The sequence below is a fragment of the Procambarus clarkii genome, chromosome 30, assembly GCF_040958095.1.
Source record: "Procambarus clarkii isolate CNS0578487 chromosome 30, FALCON_Pclarkii_2.0, whole genome shotgun sequence".
In the NCBI taxonomy this organism is placed as follows: Eukaryota; Metazoa; Arthropoda; class Malacostraca; order Decapoda; family Cambaridae; genus Procambarus; species Procambarus clarkii.
The window spans coordinates 23,320,824-23,347,658 of NC_091179.1; the positions used below are offsets into that span (position 1 = coordinate 23,320,824).

The 26,835-nt window shown below is 45.0% G+C and overlaps 1 protein-coding gene across 1 annotated transcript in view; it reads right to left on the bottom strand.

The window, feature by feature from the left end:
• LOC123765554 (uveal autoantigen with coiled-coil domains and ankyrin repeats) overlaps nt 1-26,835 on the bottom strand; it is a 53,675-nt gene that overhangs the window by 7,130 nt on the left and 19,710 nt on the right. Inside the window, exons 6-9 of the mRNA XM_045754231.2 lie at nt 23,980-24,236; nt 21,764-23,777; nt 16,634-17,899; nt 13,541-13,698 (exon numbers count right to left, since the gene is read on the bottom strand). Of these exons, the coding sequence (XP_045610187.2) occupies nt 13,541-13,698; nt 16,634-17,899; nt 21,764-23,777; nt 23,980-24,236 (3,695 nt within the window). The remainder of the gene's footprint in view (nt 1-13,540; nt 13,699-16,633; nt 17,900-21,763; nt 23,778-23,979; nt 24,237-26,835) is intronic.

Below are 26,835 nucleotides of genomic sequence, written 5' to 3' on the forward strand. Positions count from 1 at the left end.
GTATATGTTCTCTGTATTCCCTCTATTTCAGCAATCTCTCCTGCTCTGAAGGGGGGAGTGAGTACTGAGCAGTACTCGAGACGGGACAACACAAGTGACTTGAAGAGTACAACCATTGTGATGGGATCCCTGGATTTGGAGCTTCGGGGCATCCGGGGAAGCAACCAACCTAGCGTGCTGCAGCAACCTAAACCTATCTTGCAACGCACGAGCTGCCTGCACCCGAATATTATCATCATCAGATTGGGTGAACTGAGTCACATACAAGCAACAAAGCTCACAGGATTCAGAATCGAATGTATCACCAACCCAACAGGCAGCATGACAGGCAAAAACAATGAGCGTAGTCCTGAGACAGGGGGACAGATCAACCCTCAAACTCACAAAAAGCGAGAGGAGACTCAGGGGTCACATCCATTGGACCCCGAGTGTCCCTGTGGGGTTTCCCAGGTGCCCTAAGACTGGGTCTGCTAAGGGTTATTCCAGGCAGGGTACTGCTAACCAGCGCCCAAGCTACCAATTAACACTGCTAAAGCTGAACCCTCGGGATGTGTCCGCTCACGAGGGCGAAGCAGGGGGTACCACCAAACACAAACAACCCTAATATAAAGGGGGAGGAACACCAAGGCAGATGCACCTGTCAGGCAAAAAGAAAAGAAAACCTTGCAAGAGGACAGCATACCCAGAAGGAACAGAGCCGGCCGCTGTTATAGGTGTTATTTGTTACACCTGGTAGGCCTAGAATGCCACCCACATCGACTGATGTCAAAAGTTAGGACTATCCCTATCAGCCCGGATAGCTCCGGGAAGCCGTAGGGGCTCCCCCTGAAAATACAAACATTTCACTTACAGTAGTGTTTTTCCAACGCTGTAGTCGCAAAAAATCTGTTAACTCATGTTCAATGAGATGAGCCACTTGAATGTTCGTTTGGTGAAGAATACTATATGTTCCATGAGCGGCTCATCAAAATATGTATTAAAAAAAGTACATTTCACACATGTCCTCACCAATATCAGGAAAAAGGTCTGTAATCCCAACATCTTTATTGTCAAAGTTAGGAATTAGTGGAACAAAATTGTCACCATCACTCCACACAAGTACACCTGCTGTCCTGTGAGATGAAACAGCGGCACCACGGCGAGGAATCGTTGCACACAATGGACCAGGAGCTGAAGCCCGTCTGTGCAAAGCACGGCCGTGAACTGAAGACGAGGTAAAATCACATGAACATGAGGGGCTTTGTTCCTCATTATCTCCATGTGGTGCCATTTGGCGGTGCTTGGCTAGACGAGCCACTGCTGCTGACGCGACAACACATCGCTTGGTAACACCACTGGCACTAGTGACAGGCGTGGGAATACTATGCTCTGATTCAACTTCACTAAAACCAGAGAGTCACCTTCCTCTGACTCGTCACCCAAAATATCCTTATGCTCTAAGTAAGTACAGTGGCATCTCTATTAACGAGTTTAATCCGTTCTGGCACCGAGCTCGTTATGTGGAAAACTCGTCTTAAGAAACAAATTTCCCCATTTAAAATAAAGGAAATAAATTTAATCCGTTCCACTCCCAAAAACATCCATACTTGTATGACATTTTTTTATGTAAATATAATACTGTACATGTAATTATAAATATTTTGTTGTACTGTTTTCATGTTTCCTTTACCTTATGAAGAGTCGTTGCTGGCTTGAGGGAGACGATGGGGAGGTGGGAAGGAGGAGAGGGGTTATGGTGTGGAAGGAGAATCCACCTCTGAGTCAGGTGGGCTCTCTCTTCTTGGTAATTTCACCCCACTGGGACCGGATTGTGGTTCACTATCACTGGCTCTTCTTTTCTCTATTTTGCAAAGAACGTATCTATTGACAATCGCTTTTGTCTGTTTTAGGATGTTCCTAAAACGAGACAGCAAATTGTCATTAAACATGTTCATACACTGGGTTGTCACTGCTTTATCAGGGCAGCTTTTCCAAGAATGCGGTCACCTTTTCAAACATTCCCAACACTTCCCTGATCTCACTGGAAGAGGCAGCATCCTCCCTTACCTCCTCATTCCCTTACTAATGGTGCAAATTGTTGATGAGTACCTGCCATACTCCCTTGTGAGATAAGTCACACAGACACCACACTCATGCTTTGCTATAATTTCCTTCTTCAAATCCACAGTAATTGTGTCTTTCTTCCTCTTGACAACATTATCTTTAGCAAGCAGCTTCTTTGGCAACATCATGCGTTACAAATTGTAGTCACAAAACCACAAAAAAAACAAAGAAAAGCGCAAATAAATGCAGAGGGATGCTTGTCGTGCACGATACAACAACAAGACCGCTGTATGCTATAACGAGGGTGCCGGTCAGCTGAGCGGACAGCACGCGGGACTTGTGATCCTGTGGTCCTGGGTTCGATCCCAGGCGCCGGCGAGAAACAATGAGCAGAGTTTCTTTCACCCTATGTCCCTGTTACCTAGCAGAAAAATAACACCCACTGACTAACACCCACCTGGGTGTTAGTCAGCTGTCACGGGCTGCTTCCTGGGGATGGAGGCCTGGTCGAGGACCGGGCTGCGGGGACACTAAAAGCCCCGAAATCATCTCAAGATAACCTCAAAATGAGACTGGCGTCTGAGAATTTGCGAGAACCCGCGAGACGCTAGGAAGCACCATGTGGTTTTGCTCGTTAATAGAGGTGAAGCTCGTCCATAGAGACAAATTTGCTGCGCGTGGTTCGCTCGTTACTGGAAATGCTCGTAAATACAGCAGCTCGTTAATCGAGGTGCCACTGTACAAGAACTGTGTGGTCGTGAGCTAATTGATGTAGACATTCGACGATGAGGCACTGCTGAAGGTATAGGCCCCGCCATGGGAGCAGGCTGTATTGCCATTTCACTGTGATATAATCATTGGACTTCTGTGCATAGTCTTTATCGATATCAGTCATCAATATCACTTTCTTCACCATCAGTAAATAATTCACTATTTATTTGATCTTGAGTCTATGACTGCATAGACTCAAGATCAAACGCTCAATACTCAAGATCAGATCAAGATTACAAACGCCTCCCGTGCCCGGGAGGCGTTTGGCTGTGCACTCGCCATGGTGACTGTTAGGTAACTGAAGCCTCCCACACGTTGGTGGCCAAGCTGGATTTTTTTTCAAAATGGCTGTTTACTATAGCCCATGGGCAGCATATGGGGGGCCCTCTAGCCTGCGGGCTGTTTAAATCTTGCGCAGTACTACTAAATGTCATATGAAGTGGTGCACACTTTTGCATCAGTTACTCAACACGTCATATGAAGTGTTGCACAGTTTAAGGGTTAAGGAGAATTTTGAGCTTCTCGGAGCACATAGGGTAAGATAGCAAATGCAAACATATTGGCAAGTAATGGAACCCTGGCTCATATTTGGAGCAAAATATAAAGCTATACCACATGCAATGTGCTTGAAATAAAACATAATTGGGTAAAAGAGAAACAATAACATTGTAGTGGTCCATAGCTGAACTAAGGTTCCATTGATACCCAACACTACCTTGCTAAAGCATAAAGCAGAGGACGAGCTTATCTAGAAATACTATGCCCACTGAGAGTGTGACCAGGTTGAGTAGTGGGACAGGTTGGTTTGGACCCCAGGTAACCTAGACTTCCACTAATGGCAGCCAGGCACATAAAGATTAGTGTTTACATTGCAGCAACCATCATTTGCCTCATTACCCATGGGTACCTAATTTTCTTCAAGCAGATGCTTGTTTTGTTATACTTATGCTTTTTCAATTTTAGGGTGATCTCTCCTCACCTCAGAGATTGAGATTCTGGTCCTGGCTCCTGGTAGGCAGGGACGAGTCTCAGAAGCCTGGGGCAGCTCCCTAAAGATTGGCTGGATGAGCACTTTAATAGAGAGTGCCCTCAGGAGCACCCCTAGTTAACTCAGTACAACATCTTGCAAAACTGCATCATGCAGATTTTGCTAATCCCTATATTGTATCACCATGGGTAAGCAAAAAATTGTTTGTAGCCAATAATAGGCTCTGGACATCCACTTCAATTCACAGTACGAAGAGGCCTGGTTGAGGAGAGACATGCTGTCACCATACTCTAACCTAACCCTGTTTACATGTAAGATAAAGACAAGCATGAGTAGCCAGTGAAAAAAAAAAAGCCTTTTTCTGGGTGAGTCCCGGAGGCTCCCTGGAGCTATCCAGGCTGAATGGATATGTATATCTTTCTGGCATCAGTCAATGCATGGAGTTCTTGCCTACAGGGACCATGAGCCAGAACCTGGTCCCCCTCTAGAGAGGCACAAGGAGTAATGGCCTATAGAACCCCCCCTGTGGTTGGGAGCATTCTATGTCTGCCATCGACCGGGACAGGCACCCCAGAAAGGTAGGCCGCCCCAAAACAAACCCCTATTCTAGTAAAACTATTGTGACCGAAGGCTAAACAAGTGGACAAAACTCCCCAAATGAAAATTAGCAAACTAGCATGACGTCATCATGTCGCTGCGCCACCCCCCTCCCCGGGAGGAGGAAGGGGGAGCCCCAGACCCACCCGCCAGCGACCCAACCTTTAGTTCTTAGGCTGGATGTCAAAAAACGTGAAAAACACCGCCGACCGGAGGGAGGGAGGGATGCCGGGGAGCCTCCGGGACTCACCCAGAAAAAAGCATTTCATTACATTCAACACTGCTTTTCTGGGGGGGGGGGAAACAAACAAATTATTTCAATGTTTCTGATTGATTTTTCGTAGTTTTTTTTGCTGTAATATTATTCAATAGTGTGTAGTGTGATATATTTATATAATAAAATGAGTGAATCATCGCTGTACTCAAAAATATGGTGTGCATATTGTTGATTCAATTATGTTCATCAATCAGTGAACAAATACTTTGTCGGTTATTACACTATAAGCACAGGTTATATATAAGTACAGTGGTACCTTGCATAACGATTGCCCCAAAAGACGAATATTTTGGGTAACGAACGGCCCGATCGCTGTCAAATCGTCCCGTATGACGAACGCTGGTTTGAGTAACGTCAACACCACATGGTGGGGTCGCGCTGCTTCTTGCACATTCTTAGACGCCTCCAACGATGCACATAAATTATGTTGTTCTTGTTTAAAGATGCTAATGATGCTGGGATATAAAAGGGTGACTGCTGAGATGTTGCAAAGCATTGACGTTTTTGTAGGAAAAAAGAAATAAAATGTCTGATATACAACAAATGTCAAAAAAGTTCGTTCAGTGTTCGGCAGGTAGGCTGCTCCATTATAACAATCTTTCTTTGTTTCAAATGTGTTCCATTTGCTTTTTATTTGTCATTTACGTCTCAATAATGGAGAAGCCTACCTTACATACACTGAATAAACCATTATGACATTTTCCTTTCTTCAAATGTGTTCAATATTTATTTTTCATTTGTCTTATAGCAAAAGGTTCGTTCAGCGGTCGGCAGGTAGGCTGCTCCATGTTTCTTACATACAAAAAACGTAAATAATAAAAAAAATGAAGAATTTTGAAAACCAGTACAAATGTCAAAAAGGTTCGTTCGGTGGTCTACAGGTCGGCTGCTCCATGTTTCTTAAAAAAAAAAAAAAAAAATAAATGAACTGTTGAAAGAATTTGAAAATTGGACAAATGTCATAAAGGTTCGTTCAGTGTTTGTCGGGTAGGCTGCTCCATTATTGAGACGTAAGTGACAAATACAAAACAAATGGAACACATTTGAAACAAAGAAAGATTGTCATAATGGAGCAGCCTACCCAACAAACACTGAACGAACCTTTTGCTATAACGAATATGAAAGACAAGGGCTGCTGGCTGGGTTAGTACTGCGTGAGCAACCATTTGTGGCACACGCGCCTCTGGCTCTCAAACACCTGTCCCACACGGTGTTGAAAGACTGTGCTCAGTCGGTGCAATTAAGACCCTATTGTTTGAAGAACATAAGGGTCATAACATTGGTGAAGCTAGGCGCAATAAGGGCTTAACACAACGGTCGGATGCCAGTGATACAGCACCTATGAGGATGATACAGCGAGCGTATCCAGGTGTAGCTCTGAGCCCCACCCTTGCCATCTCTAATGTATATAGATGATACATAGATGAATCGTTTTCTGCGTTCAGTGATGATGCATCTGATACAAGTAGCATAGATGAACAGTGTTAGCGGCTTCTATGGTGGTGGTGTTCATTGATATTTTCAAGAATACCTGAATCTTTTCCTGACTGATAGACACTCTTTGAGGCTAGCTGAATCTCTTCCTGACTGATGGACACTCTGAGGCTAGCTGAATCTCTTCCTGTGTGGGACCTTACAAAGCGATCTTTTCAAGACTACCTTACAAATTGAGCTTTTCCTATAATCGTTTCAATACTACTTTATGCTTTACAAGCTTGGCTACATACCACCTACAAGTACTAAAGCCAAGGGTGCACGCGAGTGCGTTATTTGCAAGCACACAGAACGATGAAACAAGAAACAAAAATCTATCTGTAGCTGGTGCAAGGAGAGCAAAGTTGCGCTGTGTACCATGGACTACTTCGTTGACTATTATGCACCTCCAAAGTACTGAGTGTGTAATACAGTGTGTTACTGTGTAAATAGTATGTGAAACTGTACATATTGTAATATTAGTGAATTTTTACCACATAATATTGTGACAATAAACATTTATTGTGGACACATTACTGACACATGTATCACAGTTTCATGGAAAATTATGAACATTCTACTGTATACATATTGTAAAGGTCACAAATATGCATCATATACGATAAAAGAAACAAATAAAACCGCATTGGAAATGCATTGAAAATATATTTGTGGCAACACGCGGTGCTTGAATGGCCTGCGCGACCGTGTCTGGGAGCTTCACACACGGGCGACCAGCCCCTGATGACGTCACAGCGCACCTTGTCCATGCCCTCACAGCGCACCTTGTCCACGCCCTCACAGCCAAAGTAAGTGGAATTTGGTAATTATTTTTACATAGACATGTTCAGGGACGGTAATTTATCATTTTACAAAGAAAAATTATATTTTGGGGAACATTTGATGTCATGCACACTGGGGGAATTTCACAATAAACACAGTGCATCACACTGGTTACATGGGGGACACTCGTTTTGTATGACGTCCGTTTCACATGACGAACATGGAACGGATTAAATTCGTTATGCGAGGTACCACTGTACTAGTATCTGCATGTTTTGTTCACTATAACGAACCACTAAGTAGCTATTATGAGTCAAAAAGTAACGAGGAGTGACCGCCGTGTACCAGCCAGCCACTCCCGCCCTCCCTCCAGTCATCTGACTCACCCACATTCTCCTCCCACAATAATGTTTTTGCTATAATTCACTATATACAGACGTTATATATAAATATCTACATGTTTTGTTCACCATAACTGTACATCTAAGCTTGTATGGTGAGTAAAGGCACAAAGTCGTAGGACCTCACACAGTCAGCTGATGGCTGCCACCCTCAAGGCCAGACGCACTAATATTTCTCCTCCAACCATACTGTGTGGTGTTATTACACTATATATCTTATATACAGACGTTATATATAAGTATTTACATGTTTTGTTCACCATAACTGTACATCTAAGCTTGTATGGTGAGTAAAGGCACAAAGACGTAGGACCTCATACAGTCAGCTGATGGCTGCCGCCCTCAAGGCCAGACGCACTAATATTTCTCCTCCAACAATACTGTGTGGTGTTATTATGCTATATACACACATTATATATAAATATCTACCTGTTTTATTCACCATACTTGTACAAATAACTGGTATGGTGCCCAAAGACCATCGTGGTAACCAGTAAACAACACCGTCGTCTGCACGGTGGCTTCGTGCAGACGACGCCACCGCCCGCACCAAAATGGCGGCTCCAAGCCTTCTCTTGCTGTTTATACCCTCTATACACACGTTATATATAAGTATCTACATTTGTGTTCACCATAGCGAACCACTAAGCTGGTATGCTGAGTGCAGTCAATAAAAGGTGGCCACACAGTCAGAAGACATCGCCACCAGACCCCCTCCCACAGCATTACTCCTCCCTCCATGGCGCACAGCGCTAAATATCACCACAATCCTGCTATTATCAGAACCCTGGTCAGTTTTATCACAGTCAGGGGTCTTCTGTAATAATATCATCCCTACATAATAGCTTGAACAAGTATATTTTGGCATTTTTAGGCGATGCTGTGGTCACAAGCTGAACAGCAGTGCTGTTAGCTCATGCTGCGTGCGTCAGGCTTGGTTGCTCACTCAATAGTGAGGCCAATAACACCCGGGAGTTTGGCCCACAATTTAAAAAAAAAATGGCATCTGTTTACAAGATGAAGGTGTGGTGAACCCCGTGTATCCGCGGGCCGTTTAAATCTTGCGTAGTACTCCAAAGCATCACATAATGCGATGCGCAATTTACTGCAAGTCGGTCAAAGCATCATATGATGCGATGCGCAATTGAAGGGTTAAATAGCCAGGCGCCATACAAGGGTTAACAGTGGCTTGGGTGAACTTGAGTATGTACAGACAACACACGTCGCACGACTCTGGGTCAAAACAATCATCGACCCAACAGGCAGCATGGCGGAGACAAAATCGGTGAGTGTCACCCTGAGACAAGGGGACAAAGCAACCTTCAAACTCACAGGACGCGAGGGGGGGACTCAGAGGTCACATCCATCGGATTATGTAGCCCCCGTGGGGTTTCCCAGGACCCTTAGCCATGGTTACACACTAAGGGAAGCCCTGGCTGGGTACTGCAAACCGGCGTCCAGGTCTACCAAACAAACTTCTAAAGGTGAACCCCCTGGGACGTGTCTACTCATGGGGGCCAAGCGGGAAGGACCACCAAACACAAATATAGATATATATATATATATACTCCCCCAGAACAGCAATTGGGGACCAAAAAGGCAGACCCCCACCAGGCAGAAAACAAAAATATAAGAAAAACCCCACAAGAGGACAACGTACCCAGGTGGCACAAAGCCGGCCGCTGTTATTGGTGAAAACTAGCTGTGCAGTACCCCGTGACCCTGCCAGTGACGATAGCTACTCCCTACCCAGAGACAAACAAGGGTAAGAAAACCCCAGCAGACTCCAAGGGCGGCCAAATACCGAGCAGTAAACGGCACAGCAGAGGTAGATCCGAGGTGACTTGTGGAAAGAGACCCCAAGCCCCAAGGGCAGTACTTACAGGGCACCTAGGGAACAGAACCCTAGGCACATGCAGCCCAAGTACCATGGAATACGACTCCTGGCTCATGCACCACCTGAAAGAGACAGCCCACACCACAAGGCACAGGACTGAAACAAAAACTGGAGCCAGAGGCACAACTGCACCAGACTCCCATCAGCCAAGAACTAAAGGTTGGGTCGCCAGTGGGTGGGTCTTGGGCTTCCCCTTTCCCCTCCTGGGGAGGGGGGTTGCGCAGACAGCAGTGCGACGACATGATGACGTCATGCTAGTTTGCTAATTTTCGTTTGGGGAATTCTGTCCACTTGTTCGGCCTTCTGTCACATTAGTTTTACCAGAATAGGGGGTTTGTTTTCGCGTGCTTACCTTTCTGGGTGCCTGTCCCAGTCGATGGCAAACATAGACTGCTCCCAACCACAGGGGGGGTCTCGATAGGCCATTGCTCCTTGTGCCTCTCTAGAGGGGGCCAGGTTCTGGCTCGTGGTCCCCGGTAGGCAAGAACTCCATGCATTGACTGATGCCAAAAAGATATACATATCCTCAGAAAAGTACAATGGGCAGCATAGTCAAGCATGATCTGTACTCGCCTAGTTAACCTAGTGTAACACCTCTAATATAGTGGGTTACAAAGTTTTTTCACTCCAGATGTTCTATTTTTTGTTTGCACAATCTTTTTCATCACTTTGCATGGTATGCAAGTTAGGAACACTGGCCTGTAGCTCAGTGCCTCCTGTCTATCACCCTCCTCGTATATCAGGCCTACATTAGCCGTCTTCCAAATTTTGTGCAGTTCTGTTTCCAGTGATTTCATATGCACCACTGAGAGTGGTAGGCATAGTACTTCTGCTCATTTTAGTATTCATAGTGAGAGTCTATCCAGGCCTTTGCTACATACAACTAAAGCAAATGCTTACTTGCATCCCCACTGATAATCACAAACTCCTCCAGTGGTGCCTGGTTAGATATTCCCTCTTTTATCTCTGGAACTACTTCTTGCTCTAATGTGAAAAAGACCTGAAATTTCTTATCGAGTTCCTCACACACTTCCTTGTTATTTGAAGTGAACCTGTCTGCCCCTATCCACAGTGTCATTACCTGCTCCTTCATGGTTGTTTTCCTTCTTATGTGGCTGTGCAACAATTTTGGTTGAGTTTTTGCTTTACCTGTACTTGATGTGTCATTTTTGTACCGTCTTTCTGCCTCTCTTCTCGCCCTGGGGTACTCATTTCCTGGCACTCTGGTATCTTTCTCTGCTCTCTGGTGTCCTGTTATTTCTATACTTTCTCCATGCCCTTGTACTTAGTTGCTTTGACAGTTTACCTGTGTAAACAATTATTGTGTCCCTGTACCTTAGTGACACAACTTCTGTATGTGCTCTTAACCCTTAAACTGCGCAACGCGCCTGCAGGCTCACGTCTGGTTTGCGCAACGCGCCTCCGGGAATTTGTATTTTTCACGTTCCATTCAAAACTCCCGCGGCTACATGGGGTTCACATCAGCTTCCTCAGGGCTTTTGTAAACAGACGCCATCTTAAAAAAAAATCGTGGTCCACATTCCCGGGTGTGGGAGCCTCAGTAGTGTGTGAGCAACCAAGGCTGGCGCTCGCAGCATGAGCGCACAGCACTGCTGTTCAGCATGTGACCACAGCATCGCCTAATAATGTCAAAATATATATATAACTTGTATTATTTAGCTATGATAGTGTTATATTAGAGCCTGAGTGTGATAATGACTGGGTACAATGTTCAAATGTCAGTGATTCAATGCTGTTCACGATGTTCACAGCGCTAGCCACAGCACCACAGCATTATTTCGTTCATCTAGGAATCTTCAAATGATTTCTTAGGTTCCTTTTCAAAATATATGTGTGGTCAATTATTCATTTACAGGAATTAGTGACCAGGATTGTGATAATAGCAGGATTGTGGTTATAATTAGCGTTGTGCGTAGTATTGTGGAAGGAGGAATTTTGATGAGGGAGGGAGGGCGAGAATTGAGGTAACCTCATCGTGTGTGTGGCTGCCACTCTTGTTTTGCTCACTATACTAGCTTAGTATTTCGCTATGGGCAACACATATGTACATGGGTATATATAGTGTGTGTATATAGTGTAAGAACAGCAACAGGAGAATGTTGAGAGGAGCTATTTTGGTGAGGGAGGTGACGTAATCGTAGCGTCGTCTGCTGTGTGATTTTTCATGCAGTGTATTGTGGCCACTGTACTGTTTGGACACAATACCGGCTTACTTGCATAGTTCTGGTAAATAAAACATGTAGATAGGTATATAGAACATGTGTAATAAGAACTATAACAATATGGTGGGATGAGCAATGTTGGCGAGTAAGATGTTGGAGTGAGGGAGACTGGCTGCTCTCACTCGAGGTGTTCTGAATGTGTTCATGGCCAAATGCTCCTATTGGCCCATACGAGGCAGCTGCTATTGGCCCATACGGGAAAGCTGCTATTGGCCCATACGAGGCAGCTGCTATTGGCCCATACGGGGCAGCTGCTATTGGCCCATACGGGGCAGCTGCTATTGGCCCATACGGGGCAGCTGCTATTGGCCCATACGGGGCAGCTGCTATTGGCCCATATGAGGCACCTGCTATTGGCCCATACGAGACAGCTGATATTGGCCCATACGAGGCAGCTGATATTGGCCCATACGAGGCAGCTGATATTGGTCCATACGAGGCAGCTGATATTGGCCCATACGAGGCAGCTGCTATTGGCCCATACGGGAAAGCTGCTATTGGCCCATACGAGGCAGCTGCTATTGGCCCATACGGGGCAGCTGCTATTGGCCCATACGGGGCAGCTGCTATTGGCCCATACGGGGCAGCTGCTATTGGCCCATATGAGGCACCTGCTATTGGCCCATACGAGACAGCTGATATTGGCCCATACGAGGCAGCTGATATTGGCCCATACGAGGCAGCTGATATTGGTCCATACGAGGCAGCTGATATTGGCCCATACGAGGCAGCTGATATTGGCCCATACGAGGCAGCTCCTATTGGCCCATACGAGGCAGCTCCTATTGGCCCATACGAGGCAGCTCCTATTGGCCCATACGAGGCAGCTCCTATTGGCCCATACGAGGCAGCTCCTATTGGCCCATACGAGGTAACTGATATTGGCCCATACGAGGCAGCTGCTATTGGCCCATACGGGGCAGCTGCTATTGGCCCATACGGGGCAGCTGCTATTGGCCCATACGGGGCAGCTGCTGTTGGCCCATACGGGGCAGCTTGTATTGGCCCATACGGGGCAGCTGATATTGGCCAATACGAGGCAGCTGATATTGGTCCATACGAGGCAGCTGCTATTGGCCCATACGAGGCAGCTGTTATTGGCCCATACGGGGCAGCTGCTATTGGCCCATACGGGGCAGCTGCTATTGGCCCATACGGGGCAGCTGCTATTGCCCCATACGAAGCAGCTGCTACGCGGTGTTCTGAATGTGTTGATGGTGAATGTATATAGTGTGTGACAGTGTATAGTGTGTAAATAGATTGTATATATACACAAATTAGCATGGTACATAGTAAATATGTGCTGCATATGTGTACACAAGTTTCATGCACGTAACACAGTGTCTACGGACAGTACGGATGTTGTACTGCGATATTATAGTGTACGTGTTCATTATACATTGGATTGGCACGTAAAAACAATGAAAATGTATTTGGAAAGGTGCGCAAAAAATTAACGAAAATATATTCGCGGCAACTTGCGCGCCCCGCCCCGAGCGCCCCACCGCCCCCCAGAGCTTACGGCACGGGCGCACGGGGAATGATGACGTCACGCCCCAACTTCCGGACCCCATAGCAGCCAAAGTAAGTACAATTTCGACTTTTTTTTTACATACCCATACTGAGGGAAGGGTTTTTGACACTTTAAAAAGAAAAAAGAATTTTTTCCAGAGAATTTATTTCCTGCGCACTGCGGGGGTGTCACATTTGGAGGCAACGCAGTTAAGGGGTTAATATGCATGCCCATCATAAATGAGTATATCCCAAGGACAGCACCAAGTAGTTGTGAAAGTAGTAGTAATAAATTAAAGATGAAAATAATCATTGCTGAAGCACTAATTGAGCTGATGTGGTAAAGATAACGTGAGGTAACAACACTGTAGAAATGCACAAATGAAATATCAACAACAGTAATAGCACAAGAAAAGTTTCTGAGAATAGAACACGTCACCCAAGTATCATACATTAGTTATTATGATACGGAATTCAGGGCCAAGTGATAGAACCTGGAGTTTACCTTATCCTAAATATATGAATATTAAATCTTATTGTAAGTGAATAACATACCTAGGCTTATCAGCACTGTCCAGGTACTTGTGTAAGGTACGTTCCAAAAAATCTGAATGAGTATAGTGATAACTATCAATATTACTAGGAGCCTTTGGTAGCAGCAGAGAGGATGGAGGAGTTAGTTGCCCTAGAAATGTTGATGCGGCAAAGGGTTTCTGGAAAAGAAAACAAGTATTATGAAAAAACCAGCGTTGAATATAATGAAACACAATTTTCTGGGTGTGACCCGGAGGCTCCCCGGAGCTTACTAAGCTGATATGCTAATGTCAGACTTTGGCATCAGTCATGTGTATGGAGTTCTATGGGCCTACTGGGGACCACGATTCTCAGAGAGGCATGGTGAGCAATTGCCTATAGAAACTCCTGTGTGGTTGGAAGCATTCTATGTCTGCCATCGACCGGGTCTGGCACCTAAAAATGTAAGCATCCCAAAATAAAACCCTATTCTGGTGAAAATATTGCTACCAAAAACCGAACAAGTGGATAGAACTCCCCTAAAAAGAAAAGAGCAAACGAGCATGATGTCACACGTCACCGCGCCGCTGTCTGTGCAGCTCCCCCCTCCCCGGGAGGGGGAAAGGGGAGCCCCAGACACCCCACTCCGGCTATCCACCCGTAAGTTCTGAGGCTGGATGTCAAAACACGCAAAAAAACGCCGACCAGAGGGAGGGAGGGATGCCGGGGAGCCTCCGGGTCTCACCCAGAAAATGGCGTTTCATTACATTCAATGCTGGTTTTCTGGGGGGAGCCCAGTCGGCTACCCGGAGCTAACTCACCACAGAGGAAAAACAAAGGGACTTACCCGGGAGGCAGTCGCTGCTCACTCTTCAACTTGAAGTCGAGACAACTGGCTGCTACTGCCGACCCAAAGCGACACAGGGCCAAGGAGGCCCAGGGACGTTCACTAGATAATGAGCAGCCAGGACCCTGTTCGATCTCCAAAAGCCCCGTGCCCGACTTTCAGCCCAGGACATGTTGCTAAAGATGGCAGCAAGAGCAGCGAACTTACGAACGTCATGGGCACGTGGATACTCTGCAGGTTGGCTAGTCTTAATCACTCTGCAAACGACCTGGGAGACCCGCACCCGCAAACAGGGAAGAAAGAAAACTGGATCAACCAAAAGCGTGTCCCCGGACACAGAAGCCGTGGTGTGCAACCGAACACAAAACATGATGCACCCCTGGCCTGACCAACCAAGCATCAACAACCCAGGTACCCCTCTGGAAAGCAGCTGTCTCATTCTTCGTCAGAAAAGGAGGAGACAGCTGCAAACGAACAAAACCATCACAAAGACCGAAGGAGCAGAAATCCCTGCGCCAGAGGAGAGCATGCAGCTCCCCAACCCAACCCCCAGAGGCCAATGCCAAACGATAAAAAATAGCCTTGGAGAAACAGTCCTGAACCGAAGGGGCCACAACAAACCGAGGAGAAGAAAGAAAAGAGAGCACTCTGTCCAAAGACCAGGACGGCTTAGGCGGCACACGAGCAGGCCGGAGGTGAAACAATGCAGGAGACAGCTTGCGAAATGGCGCAGAAGTAACATCAATACCGAAAGCAAGCGGCTCCGCCAGCGCTACACGATACGAGGCGACAGTGTTAGGCCTAAGGTGATGGTCCTGGAACAACCAAGAGAGAAAGGACAACACGACTCGAACAGAAAGTGAAGCCCAAAGATGAAAAAGAAGCGGAAGGACTGCCAGGAGACTTCATACTGCTGCCGAGACGAAGCCCGCAGGTGGGACACCAACAAAGAAGCCACCTGATCACCATAGAGATGATGATAAACCAGAGTCAAAAAGACCATACGCAAAAACTCGAGAAGATCGAATCAGCCATGTGATGTACCGGGCCGATCTGTTGGAAGAGGCGGAGCCGTGGGAAAACCTCAGTGTTCGGACAACAGGCAAGCAGCACCTGAAACCACGGCTGGGCCAGCCACCACGGGGCCAAGACGCTGCACTCTCCTGGTAGGTCTCCAAGCGAGTCAGGACCTGGAGCAACAGCTGGACCGGGGGAAAAAGGTACAGGAACCCCCACCTCGACCAGTCCTGCAGAAAGGCATCGACCCCGACGGCCTCACAATCGGGGAAGGGTGCCACATACTGGGGTAGGTGCCGCGACCAACCTTGAGTACTTACAGGGCACCTAGGGACGAGAACCCTAGGCGCATGCAGCCCGAGTTATGTAGAATAACTCCTGGCTCTCACACCCCTAGAAGTCAGCCACCACACTCAAGCACAGTGCTGGAAACTCTGGAGCCAAGCACACGACCTCCGCCTCTAGTATCAGCCTGAGAACTGACGGGTGGATAGCCGGCTATCCATCGGCAGAGGGGATAGCTCCCCCCCTTCCGGGGAGGGGAGAGCTGCGCAGACAGCGGCGCGGCGACGTGACGTGTGACGTCATGCTCGTTTGCTCGTTTCTTTAAGGGGAGTTCTATCCACTTATTCGGCTTTTGGTAGCAATATTTTCACCAGAATAGGGGTTTGTTTTGGGATGCTTACCTTTCTGGGTGCCTGACCCGGTCGATGGCAGACATAGAATGCTTCCAACCACACGGGGGTTTCTAAAGGCCATTGCTCCCCATGCCTCTCTGAGGGGGGTTAGGTTCTGGCTTGTGGTCCCTGGTAGGCCCACAGAATTCCACACACATGACTGATGCCAAAGTTTGACATTAGCATATCAGCCTAGTAAGCTCCGGGGAGCCGAAGGGGCTCCCCCCAGAAAAGCAAACCTCACAAAACGCTATTGCATCGCTCTTCTGCGCAGCTCCAAACCTGGACCCACCGTGGATGTGGTGGGTTCACTCCCTCTCCCAGGGAGAGGGGGGGGATCGGGGGGGAAGGAAGGGGCTGCGTGGAAGAGCGACACGACAGTGGGGGGGGTGAAGTTTGTTTGGCTTTCGGCTGTAAATATGATAACCACTCTTTAAGGTTATCTATAACCAATCTTTTACAGTAATCTCACGTTTTGTTTCTATTGGCTAATGCTTTATTTCTCATTTGGTGGCCATCACCCTGGGAAACAGCAAAAACTTTATTGCTAATTGTACAAAATAACAATGTTCAGTGGATACCCAACTGACTTACCTTGAGATGATTATCTATTTCCTGTAAACTGATCGACAGGGACTCTTCATGAGGCTTCTGAGTTCGAGTTAGTCTGTGCACATGGTTATGGTTTGTCTGAGCTTGGTGCTGATATAGAGCCATGAGTCTGTCATGCCTCACTCTCCACGTGTCTTCTCTTTCATCATGTATACTCAACTGTGCACGGAGACGGATGATTTCTTCAGATTTCTTGCCGAGCTCGTTCTCAAGAGTCTGTTCTCGAGCTCCTCTAGATTTGGCTTGAGATTCCTGTTGTTTATTTTGCTCTTCAATTACTTGATTAAGTTCTGCAAGCTTAGTACTTAATTCTAAGTTATATTTATTCTCAATTTCCTTCTGGAATAGTTGGAGACTCGCCTTTGATACATATTCCAGTGGAATTTTTCTTTGTATCTGATGTAACTGTTCTTCAGTTTTTTTCTGCATCTGTTCAGCTAATTCTTTTTCTTGTTTGATTAGTTCATATGTTAGTTTCTCACTTTTAAGCAGCATAACAGCTTGTTTTAAATCAAGTTTTTCTTTATTTGCAGCCTCTAATTTCTTTTTCAGTGCTTCCACAGCCATGTCTCTTGATTTTATTTCTATTTCTGATTCTCTTATATGATCCTCCAGTTCTTGAATGGTCTCCTGATTTTGTCTGGCATTACTAAGATCATGTTCAAGAAAGTTTAAAGAATCTTTTGACTTTTTATAAAGTTTTTCCAATTCTTCTTTGTTACTTTTCTCTAGTCTTAGTGCCACTTCAACTTCCTTCAACTGTAACTCAAGTCTCTGTGATCGATTTTGTTGTTCATTGTAGCAGGTTTCTGCCTCCTGCTTTTCCAACTCAAGCTTCTTAATCTCTTGCTTACTGTACCTTACATTATCATCATCATCATCTCTACCACTTGGAGGTGTACGCTCTAACGATGTTTGCTGTAAATGTGTCATCATTTCTCGAGCTTTAGCCTCTGCTACCTCTTTAGCATCTCGAAGACTTTGTAACTCACTTTCATACCACTGATGTTGTCGCTGCTCTGCCTGTAGCATTGAAGACAGCTTCCCATTTTCTGAAGTAAGGCGGAAGTTTTCTTGGCGGACCTTGGCAGTATCCTCACTATGACTTACATTCTTAATGGCTGCCTGGTGAATTTCTTCGTCCTTTTCCTTAAGGACGCCTTCAAAGTAGTGCAACTTTTCATACACAGACTCAATCTTCAACTGTTGCTCCTCCTCTTTGCATTTTAGATATTCCATTTTTATAGTCTGTAAAGGATACAAGAAAAATTAAGATATATTCAGGATTATATATACTATTCAGTACTGTATTTAAGAATTTTTTGTTTAATTCTGGATCCTAAAACTTAAGATTTTAAATAAAGCATTAAAAAATAAGTAGGTGTAGATGCAAAGCTTATTTCTGAAGATGTCAGTTATTGCCTCGGCAATGTCCCCTGTGAAAGCAAGAAATTGTCCAACTCCAGTCAGCGTTAGTGTGGTCTGTGAAGAAGCCAGTATAAATTTGGCATAAATGTCCAAACACTGCACCACCAGAAATAACCAGGTCCTGTGGAAGCACGATACCACAATACAGAAGCATGACAGGCCACCTCTTGACAGGCAGGGATGGCCAGCTCACAAGTTCAACTCTGGAAAACAACCCCGACTCAATGATAAGATATAATCCTGAATCTAACTGATGGAGTGAAGTAGACAGCAAGAGTGACCATCAGAAACCAAGAACAATGAAAAACATTCGCACATCATCAGCTCCCAACCAAAGATCCCATGTCCAATACCTGGGATATTAGACAGCTGCCAGAGGGGCAGAGGCACACTGCTGCTGTCACAGGGGCAGCTAAATTAACACTTTGGCGTACCCAGCGCGCCACCCCTCAACTATGAGATTTGGGTCCCAGCGTTTCACGGGAGCGCGCGTTAATTCTGAAAAGTGTATACTCTCTTCAACTTTTTCACCTCAATTCTCGTCCTACGAGATTAAATTTGGTATCATTGTGTTCGCAATAGAATTCTCTACAGCACTAAATGCATATAAACTCCAAAAGCCCGGCTAATTACCCGCAGCAAACAGAAAGTGCGAACGAGTTACCCAGGAGCGAGCAAACGCGATAAAATGTGTTCACTCTTTTTACTCTGGTCACCTCAATTTTCGTTCTAGGTCTTTCATTTTGGTATCAATGGGTTCGCAATAGAATTCTCTAGAGGAATATTAACGTATAAAATAAAAAACCTGGTCACGCTCCACCCACCGACGAGTTGAAGACGGGCCACGCGTTAACCGTGAGTGAGCGCCCAGACGCCTTCCAGCTACACTCCCAATTCCTGCCCACAAATGTTTAGTATTTAGTATTTTAGTATATTTAGTATTATAGTTTAGTATTTTTTGTGTAGTAGTTGTACATCACATAAGCATTGTAGATAGCCATTTGCACAAAAAAGAAGGTCATTTTCTTCGTCCATTTGTGAGTTTTCCTTATGAAGTGATAATATTTGATCATTTGGTCAAAGTGATCAACACCTTTCATGTTTGTATTGTAGTCACAGATTGCATTCGGCTTGTTGACAGTTACCAAACAGTCCCCCCAAAATCGGATAAAAACCTGATTTTTGGCGATTATTTTAGTGGACGACGCAACATTGCGTCATGCCCGGGCGAAAGTGTTAAACACTGAGCCTCCAACTGGAACATTTGGTGAGGGTATAAGGAACCATCGCTGCATATGGAACATTTTCCATATGCAGCCATGGAAAAGAACAATCATGCAGGCAAATGTATCCTCTGCAAAAGTGCAACACACAAGGAGCAGAGGCCAGGCATGGTCACAACATAAGCACACAGCTAACTACTAAACTCCCCATCAACAGGTTTTGCAGTGGAAAACATGTCCCATGTGTTACCCAAGGTCAAGGTGACTCAAGAGGAATAAGTAATCAAAGGAAAGCACCAAGCCAGGAAAACTATGAGCACCATCTGTGTTCTGGGATATTCAAAAGGTGCTAAATAACACTCGGCATGACAATACGAGAACAAAAGGACGTAATGCAGGAGACATCAAAGCTATCGGGTTCTATCTTGGGACAAGTGACCCAGAGGGACAAATTTTAAAGTCATGCAATCATCCTGAAAATCAGCACATTCAACAAAGAGGTGCACGATTAATTGGGATAATAAAGTTTTGACAATAAGGAGCAGGCCATCATTTCATTATATACCCATGAGTTAAGTGCATGTGGCTCATATGCAGACCAGTCAAGAGCCGTTTCCAACTACCTATTACGTGATAAGAGAGGAAGGCCATGGGAACATGCCACCTTTAAGAATATGTGACTTGTGACTTATTATTATTATCATAAAAATTGTTGTATTTAATAATTATCACTCTTCCTTCTACTTGGTCTTGAAGGAGGCCGGCCTCGGGTGAAAGGGGCTGTGGCGATCTCTGTCTGGTACCAGTAGGTGCAGGACCAGGACGTCCACCTCCCGGGGGTCGTGCGACCCAGGCTCTGCTTCAGGAGGCTGGGGTTGTTCATACCCTGGCTGGGGTGGTTCTCCGGTCACGTCCACGACAGTCCCCAGATTTGGAGTCCCAGTGCCTTCCTTCACCAACTTCGAGGGCAACTCTGGAGCTCTCAGTTCCTGCGATGGCGCTAGAACCAATCGTATTGGTTGTATCGTATCGTATTGGGCCTTTCCATTGGAGACTTTCGGCGCCGTGGAGAGGGGGGTCCTGCCACATGGGTAACAGCTTCTCCTCCATATCAACCTATCCTGGCTTTGCGTCCTGGAGAGGCTACTCCAGACCGACAACCAGAGCGCAACTCCATAGTCTCCTGAGACCGATTAATGCCTACTACTCATAATGCCAGACCATCAACTCTACAATGGTTGCAGACTGTGGAATGAATGACTGGATAGAAATACCTTTACGAAAAATGAGAGGCATAAATGACTTAGCAGCAGTGATACCATTAAAGGTACCACCAATATGGCTGGGTACCCAGAAGAATTCGACTCTTAAATCTGTTGCTGGTGAGAAATGGCCAATACTGGATTTCGATCACCACAGGGACAAAAAGGGTTAAATGAATCTAGATATATAAAGCAATGCAAGTTAACAACAATGCAAAAGTAACTTTGATGCATAAAACGTAGCTGGTGAAGAGTATATAAAATTGCATAAAATCTTGCTATGAAGATGCTAGTTTCAGGGGGCAGGTGGCACATAGAGGGAAAAACAAGAGTAACAAACACTGTCAGTAAACTTTGACCCATTTGTGAATAAAGCAAGTGTGATTTGCAAGAAAAATGTTAAAGGAAAAGGCTTTTTGTAACAATAGGAGGGGTATAAGCCTTCACTATGCAGCTCTGGGCTTTGCCAAATGTCATAAATAGGACCCTCCATGGGAAGCAAAAGTAGGAACAACAAAAGGTGAGATATTAAAGGTGTGTACAGAGAGAATCTTGCATCCTTGAAATAAGGGCAAGACAGTAAGAGAGGACAGGGCCCTCCAGATGAGCAGTTGTCAGAGCATGGCACAGGTGGGAATGGAGGTGTTTTAAAAGACAGCACGAAGTAACAACAAGTGGAGTGAAATCAAAGCATGGCCTAGGCCAGGACAAAGACCCAACTCAAAAGCAACCAGGCCACACTGATAACTAAACCAGACCATCACAGAAATGATAACTCGAAAGGCTGTTTGACGTTGACAACCAGGACCAGGTAACATTACTCTGAAATAAAGCAGAAGTGGATAGCACTAGACACATATACAAATGACTGGCCACATACTATGGAACAAACACTTAAGAATGCACACTGTACCGAAGCAAACTCTCCAGGAACACTCGGGTAACTTAACTTGGCGCGTCTCTGGCAAACAAGTGAGGGTAGTACCCAGTTTCTCCTTCCTAACTAGATTGCAACACAATCTGAAAACTCACTTGTCACTGTTGGCAACACATTTACAGAGTCCGGTGGGAATGTAGTGCTTGGCATGGACTCAAGTCTTGGCTCAGTGACTAAGGAAACCTTGCTCAACAAAGCATCTTGCAACTGCAACTAAATTAAATGTAATTCAGCTAGGCACTAACTGAACACTACAGCTTACCTGTTGTTGTAATTTTTCTTGTAGATTCTCTTTGCAGCTTGTCAACTTGGCCAATTCATTTTCTTTTTCATTTAAAGCTTCTTTTAAAGCACACACTTCTTTGTTGTCCTTAGATATCTGTCCTTGTACAATTGTGCTATGAATTTCTTTCTGTAAAACTTCAAGCTGCTGAATTATACTCTGATTTTGGAATTTCAATGTTGATACAGCCTGTTCATTGCTGGCTTTGAGTGAGGAAATTAGGGCCTCATCAATGATGCCTGAAGATGAAGGCAAACTCTGTGTTGCTTCCATTGATGATTGCACTCTTAAAATGCCAGACTTCATTCCTGACACTTGACTAGCCATCTCCATTACCTGCTTGGATAACCACACTACCTTCTCATCCTCAGCTATATTTACATGGTCACAAACCTCATTTATTCTCTTTAACACAGTTTGCTGAAGTCTGTGTAAGTGATCTTGAATTATATGGAAGTTTTCCTCTAATGCCTCACTGATGTTAGAGTTTGCTTCCGAGGTTCTGGTCTTCAGAAGTACCATAAGCTGTTTATTACTCTCTTTAATAGTGTTCATAAGTTCATTTATTTGAGTTTGATCTAGTCTGGTGTCTTTATTTGCTGTTTGCAGACCTTGTTCAAGTTCAGATACTTTATTCTGAATATCATCTGACATTTTTTTTATTCCATCTTGTACTTCATAAATATCTTGAACTGTGCAGCTTTTTTCTACTGACAACGTAAAGGATTTCTGAAGTGTTTCTAGCTTGTCTATAATGCCTCTGGTTAGACTATCAGATACTCCACTGTCATCTGAACACTTGGACAATTCCAGTGTTTTTTTAACTTCACCAATATGAGTCTCAAAATGTTGTTTCATATCATTATATCCATGTGACCTGGAGTCTCTGCTTTCTTGAAAGTATTCAGATATACAGTTAAAAAATTTGTCATTGTTTTGCTTTAATTCTCCTAACGATGATGAAATATTGATCATCACTTGCTCGCTGGATACCTGACTCTGATGAAGGCCATCAAGTTCTTCTCTAAGATTCTGAAATCTTGACTGAATGTCTGAATTTACCTCTGTGATAGAATCCTTTAAATAACTACATTTTATTCCTGCAACATCATCAGACATTTTAGTCACAGTATCTAGCTGATTCTGCAGCAACTCTTGTAAATGCAAAATTCCCTCGCTAAGCTGGCATTGGGTCTCTCTATTTTGAAATGACGATGTCTGCTGTAAGGATGTATTAATGATACATTCAAGTTTATCAATTTGACCAATGATAATTTGTTTTATCATCTTTAATACTGAGGTCTGGCTCGTTTCATTTTTTTCGATAATAAGAGACTCAAGATTATGAGAAAAGGTTTGCAATATGGGTTCTACCGCAGATGCTATCAACTGAACTTGGCTACTTTCTCCCACAGTTTTTTGGGAAGATTCTGAATCACAATCAGAAGTCACTGTATCTGTTTGAATTGCAGCTTGCCTTATCATTGTTACTGTCTGACTTGATGAATCATTGACAGCTTTCTCACCACTGCCACACAGGCCTTCCATTGCAGTTTGAACAGACTGAGTTTGTGTGCATATTTGTGTCTGGCATGACTTTATCAATCTTTCTGGAGTACATTGGACTTGTGCACTTATTACATTTGTGCTGTATGTGCCTTCAGTTTGAACTGCTTCATCCATCATACATGGGGTCGTTCTGTGATCACTGTTACTTTCTTCGGGCAGTATTGAGTCTGTAACTGTTTTGATTATACTCACTGATGCAGAGTTACACGTCTGTGACAAGTTAAGCTCTTTTAACTCGGCTGCTGAATTTTGCATATTTTTATCTGTTGTAATCCCAACATCTACTGAAGTTGATGTGGAATTTGTTTGAGTGGCAGATTCTTTTCTATCAAAAAATACAATGTCAGTCTGGGCACAAGTTGCAACAGTCTCTCCAGTATTCATATAGATAGCCTCTGTCTGACAACTTTTCATCGACACATACCTGAAATGTTTTAGAAAGTTAATAACGTTTATTGTGAATTAAGAGTAAACACGTATTGGAAAGTAAAGCAAATATCTCCTATGGAAAAACCTATTATAAATAAATGATTCCCCAATCAAGTGACAAAGACATTATGCTTAATAAAAACTAGGTTTAGCAATAAAGATGCTATAAATATCATTCAGTACTGTAAGATATCTACTTTGTCTGAGATGTCAGCTCTTCCAGTTTTCCTTGAAGACTCTGGTTAATACGTTCTTTAGTTTGAAGTTGTACCATTAGCGAGTCTACCAATTGCTCTTGGTGTTGAGCATGTACACGAAGAGTGCTACATTGTTCTTCAAGCTGGGTACAACGACTCTGAAAGTCTTCAAGGGACTGTTCCTTAAGCCGAGAAGAATCTTGTTCACATCGGCTCTGATATTCTAGCTGCCTGATACGTCCAGCCAGAGTGGAAACCTGTATAAAACATTTTACTATAAATGCTACCCTTGTTGGAGCAGGAAGTAATTAAGGTAAATGAATTATGAAAATCTGGGATACAAATAAGCCGTAAGTACTGCAAATACACATTGTTCATAATTACAAATTAAACAAAGTGCAGGACTTTACTAAAGTAAGAAGTATGGTTGAAGAACTTCTATGGGGAGCCCCTTGTGGTTCTCTGAAGCTATCTTGCAGAGATGGCTCGCAACTACTAGGTCACATCAGCTGAACAGTTCTATTTGGCTTATTAGGGATCAGAGCCAGAACCTTGCCTCCCCCCCCCTCCCCCCACACTTTACAGAGGTGCAGAGAGCAGGTGACACTCCGCCATCCCATCGGAAAAGCATCCAGAAAATCAGCGAATAAATACAGCCCACCACTGGATTCGAAAGAACCAAAGTCTTGAATCTGCCAAACGAACTTCCCAAGCAATTTACGGTACAGTATATAAGTTATTGAATCTCTCAAACCTAGCATGAGCTCGTTAGCACTAAATCCCTGTCAATAAGGTGGGGTGGAGCTCCAGGTCTCCCCCGGCCTTCCAAGTTCGTTCTGTCACCAATGTGGACACCTCCAGTTGTCCACTATAGGGCTCCTGGATTGTCAACCAGTCACACAAGTCCTCGCTATTTCTATGCTAAGTGCCGTCCACTTTTAGATTTTGTCCTGCCAGAGCCATTTGCTTGGTATTTTTCTCTATTTTATGTACCAGGATTGTATCTGGATGGGGTTCTAGGAATTCTTCTGTTCCTAAAGCCTGACCTGGGGCCAGGCTTGACTTAGAATCAGGAGCAAGTTTCTGTTTGGCTTGTGTAGTGTGGACTTGGCTCACAGTGTGCTTGGAGCTGCATGTGCTCAGGGCTAGCCTTCCCTGTGCACTCCCTAACACTGCCCCTGCATTAACAATTCTCTTCTCTGGTGACTCGGAGAGTTCCCAATTTAGGCCACAATATCCATAAAATTGTGGATTCACTATATTATGGATATTCCCTCTGAACCTTGCTGTCACCTTGTGCGAGTTTCAGGGCTATTCATTGTCTATGCCACGGGGCTACAGTCATTCTTTCTACCTCTTCCATGCTGCCTATTGGATCGATGACACCTGCAACCCTGAATCCTGTGCGATTTGTTTCCCTCATGTGGCTCTTCTCTCAGACCCTCCAAGCAAAATGTAAGCTTATCAAGCAGCTGCCACCTAGTGGGTCTGGTTTACCCACTTTCAGTGCTCGTGGCATTGTGCCCACTTGCACCCCCCAGGGTTTGCCCATCTTATTTTTAGCAACCCAGAATTTGGGGTATTGGTGAATTTCACTTTGGTTCTATTCACACCACCTTTTACTTTCCCTTCAGATGTGGTGCACCCAGCTTCTGTTTTGCAGTCAGGGCAGGATTTATCTCAGAGGTGTGGCTCAGCCTTCTCTAGGGGCTCCTCCTACTTCAGGCGCAGAGGCAGTTGCGCTGCCTGATCCCACCGAGGTCTATGAACTTTGAACTTTGGCTGTGTGGTTTTCCCCACTGGGCAGGGTGTACTCACCTAATTGTACTCGCCTAATTGTGCTTGCGGGGGTTGAGCTCTGGCTCTATGGTCCCACCTCTCAACTGTCAATCAACTGATGTACAGATTCCTGAGCCTACTGGGCTCTATCATATCTACATTTGAAACTGTGTATGGAGTCAGCCTCCACTGCATCACTGCCTAATGCATTCCATCTGCTAACTACTCTGACACTGAAAAAGCATCTTTTCAAAAAAAGCAAGCATGCGACCATCTTTCTAACGTCCCTGTGGCTCATTTGGGTACTCAGTTTCCACCTGTGTCCCCTTGTTTGCATTCCACCCACGTTAAACAGTTTATCTTTATCTACCCTGTCAATTCCTCTGAGAATTTTGTAGGTAGTGATCATGTCTCCCCTTACTCTTTTGTCTTCTAGTGTCGTGAGGTGCATTTCTCGCAGCCTTTCTTTGTAACTCATGCCTCTTAGTTCTGGGACTAGCCTTGTGGCATATCTTTGAACTTTTTCAAACTTCGTCAAGTGCTTGACAAGGTACGGGCTCCATGCTGGGGCCGCATACTCCAGGAATGGACTTACATATGTGGTATACTGTACGAGGTTCTGAATGATTCCTTACACAGGTTCCTGAAGGCAGTTCTGATGTTAGCCAGCCTCGCATACACCACAGTGGCTTTGCGGCTGTCCTGTTACTCCAGTTTTGTCCCTTCTACAACCTCTGCGACCATCGTGTTTGGGCTCTGATCGCCCTTCATTAGCTGGTGTTTAGCCAGCTTCCTCTTCTGGCTTTTCGAGCTTCGGTTCTTTAGTGCATCCTCCACCGCCACTCGACGTGTTTATAGAAGTGTTGGCTCTGGGCCGAGGGTTTCATGATACAGCACTCGCCAAGCTGCTTAGGGCTGTTGGTCAGGTCTGTTCCACTGGGCACAATGTGGTGCACGTGTTTGCGGCCATGTGGCATGCTATGAAGAGAATTTGGATTCCTCCAGGCTCCAGCTTCATTCAGACTGTTTCCCAGTGGTTCATTGCCTAAACTGTGAGGGTTTCCTTCAGTCCACTGC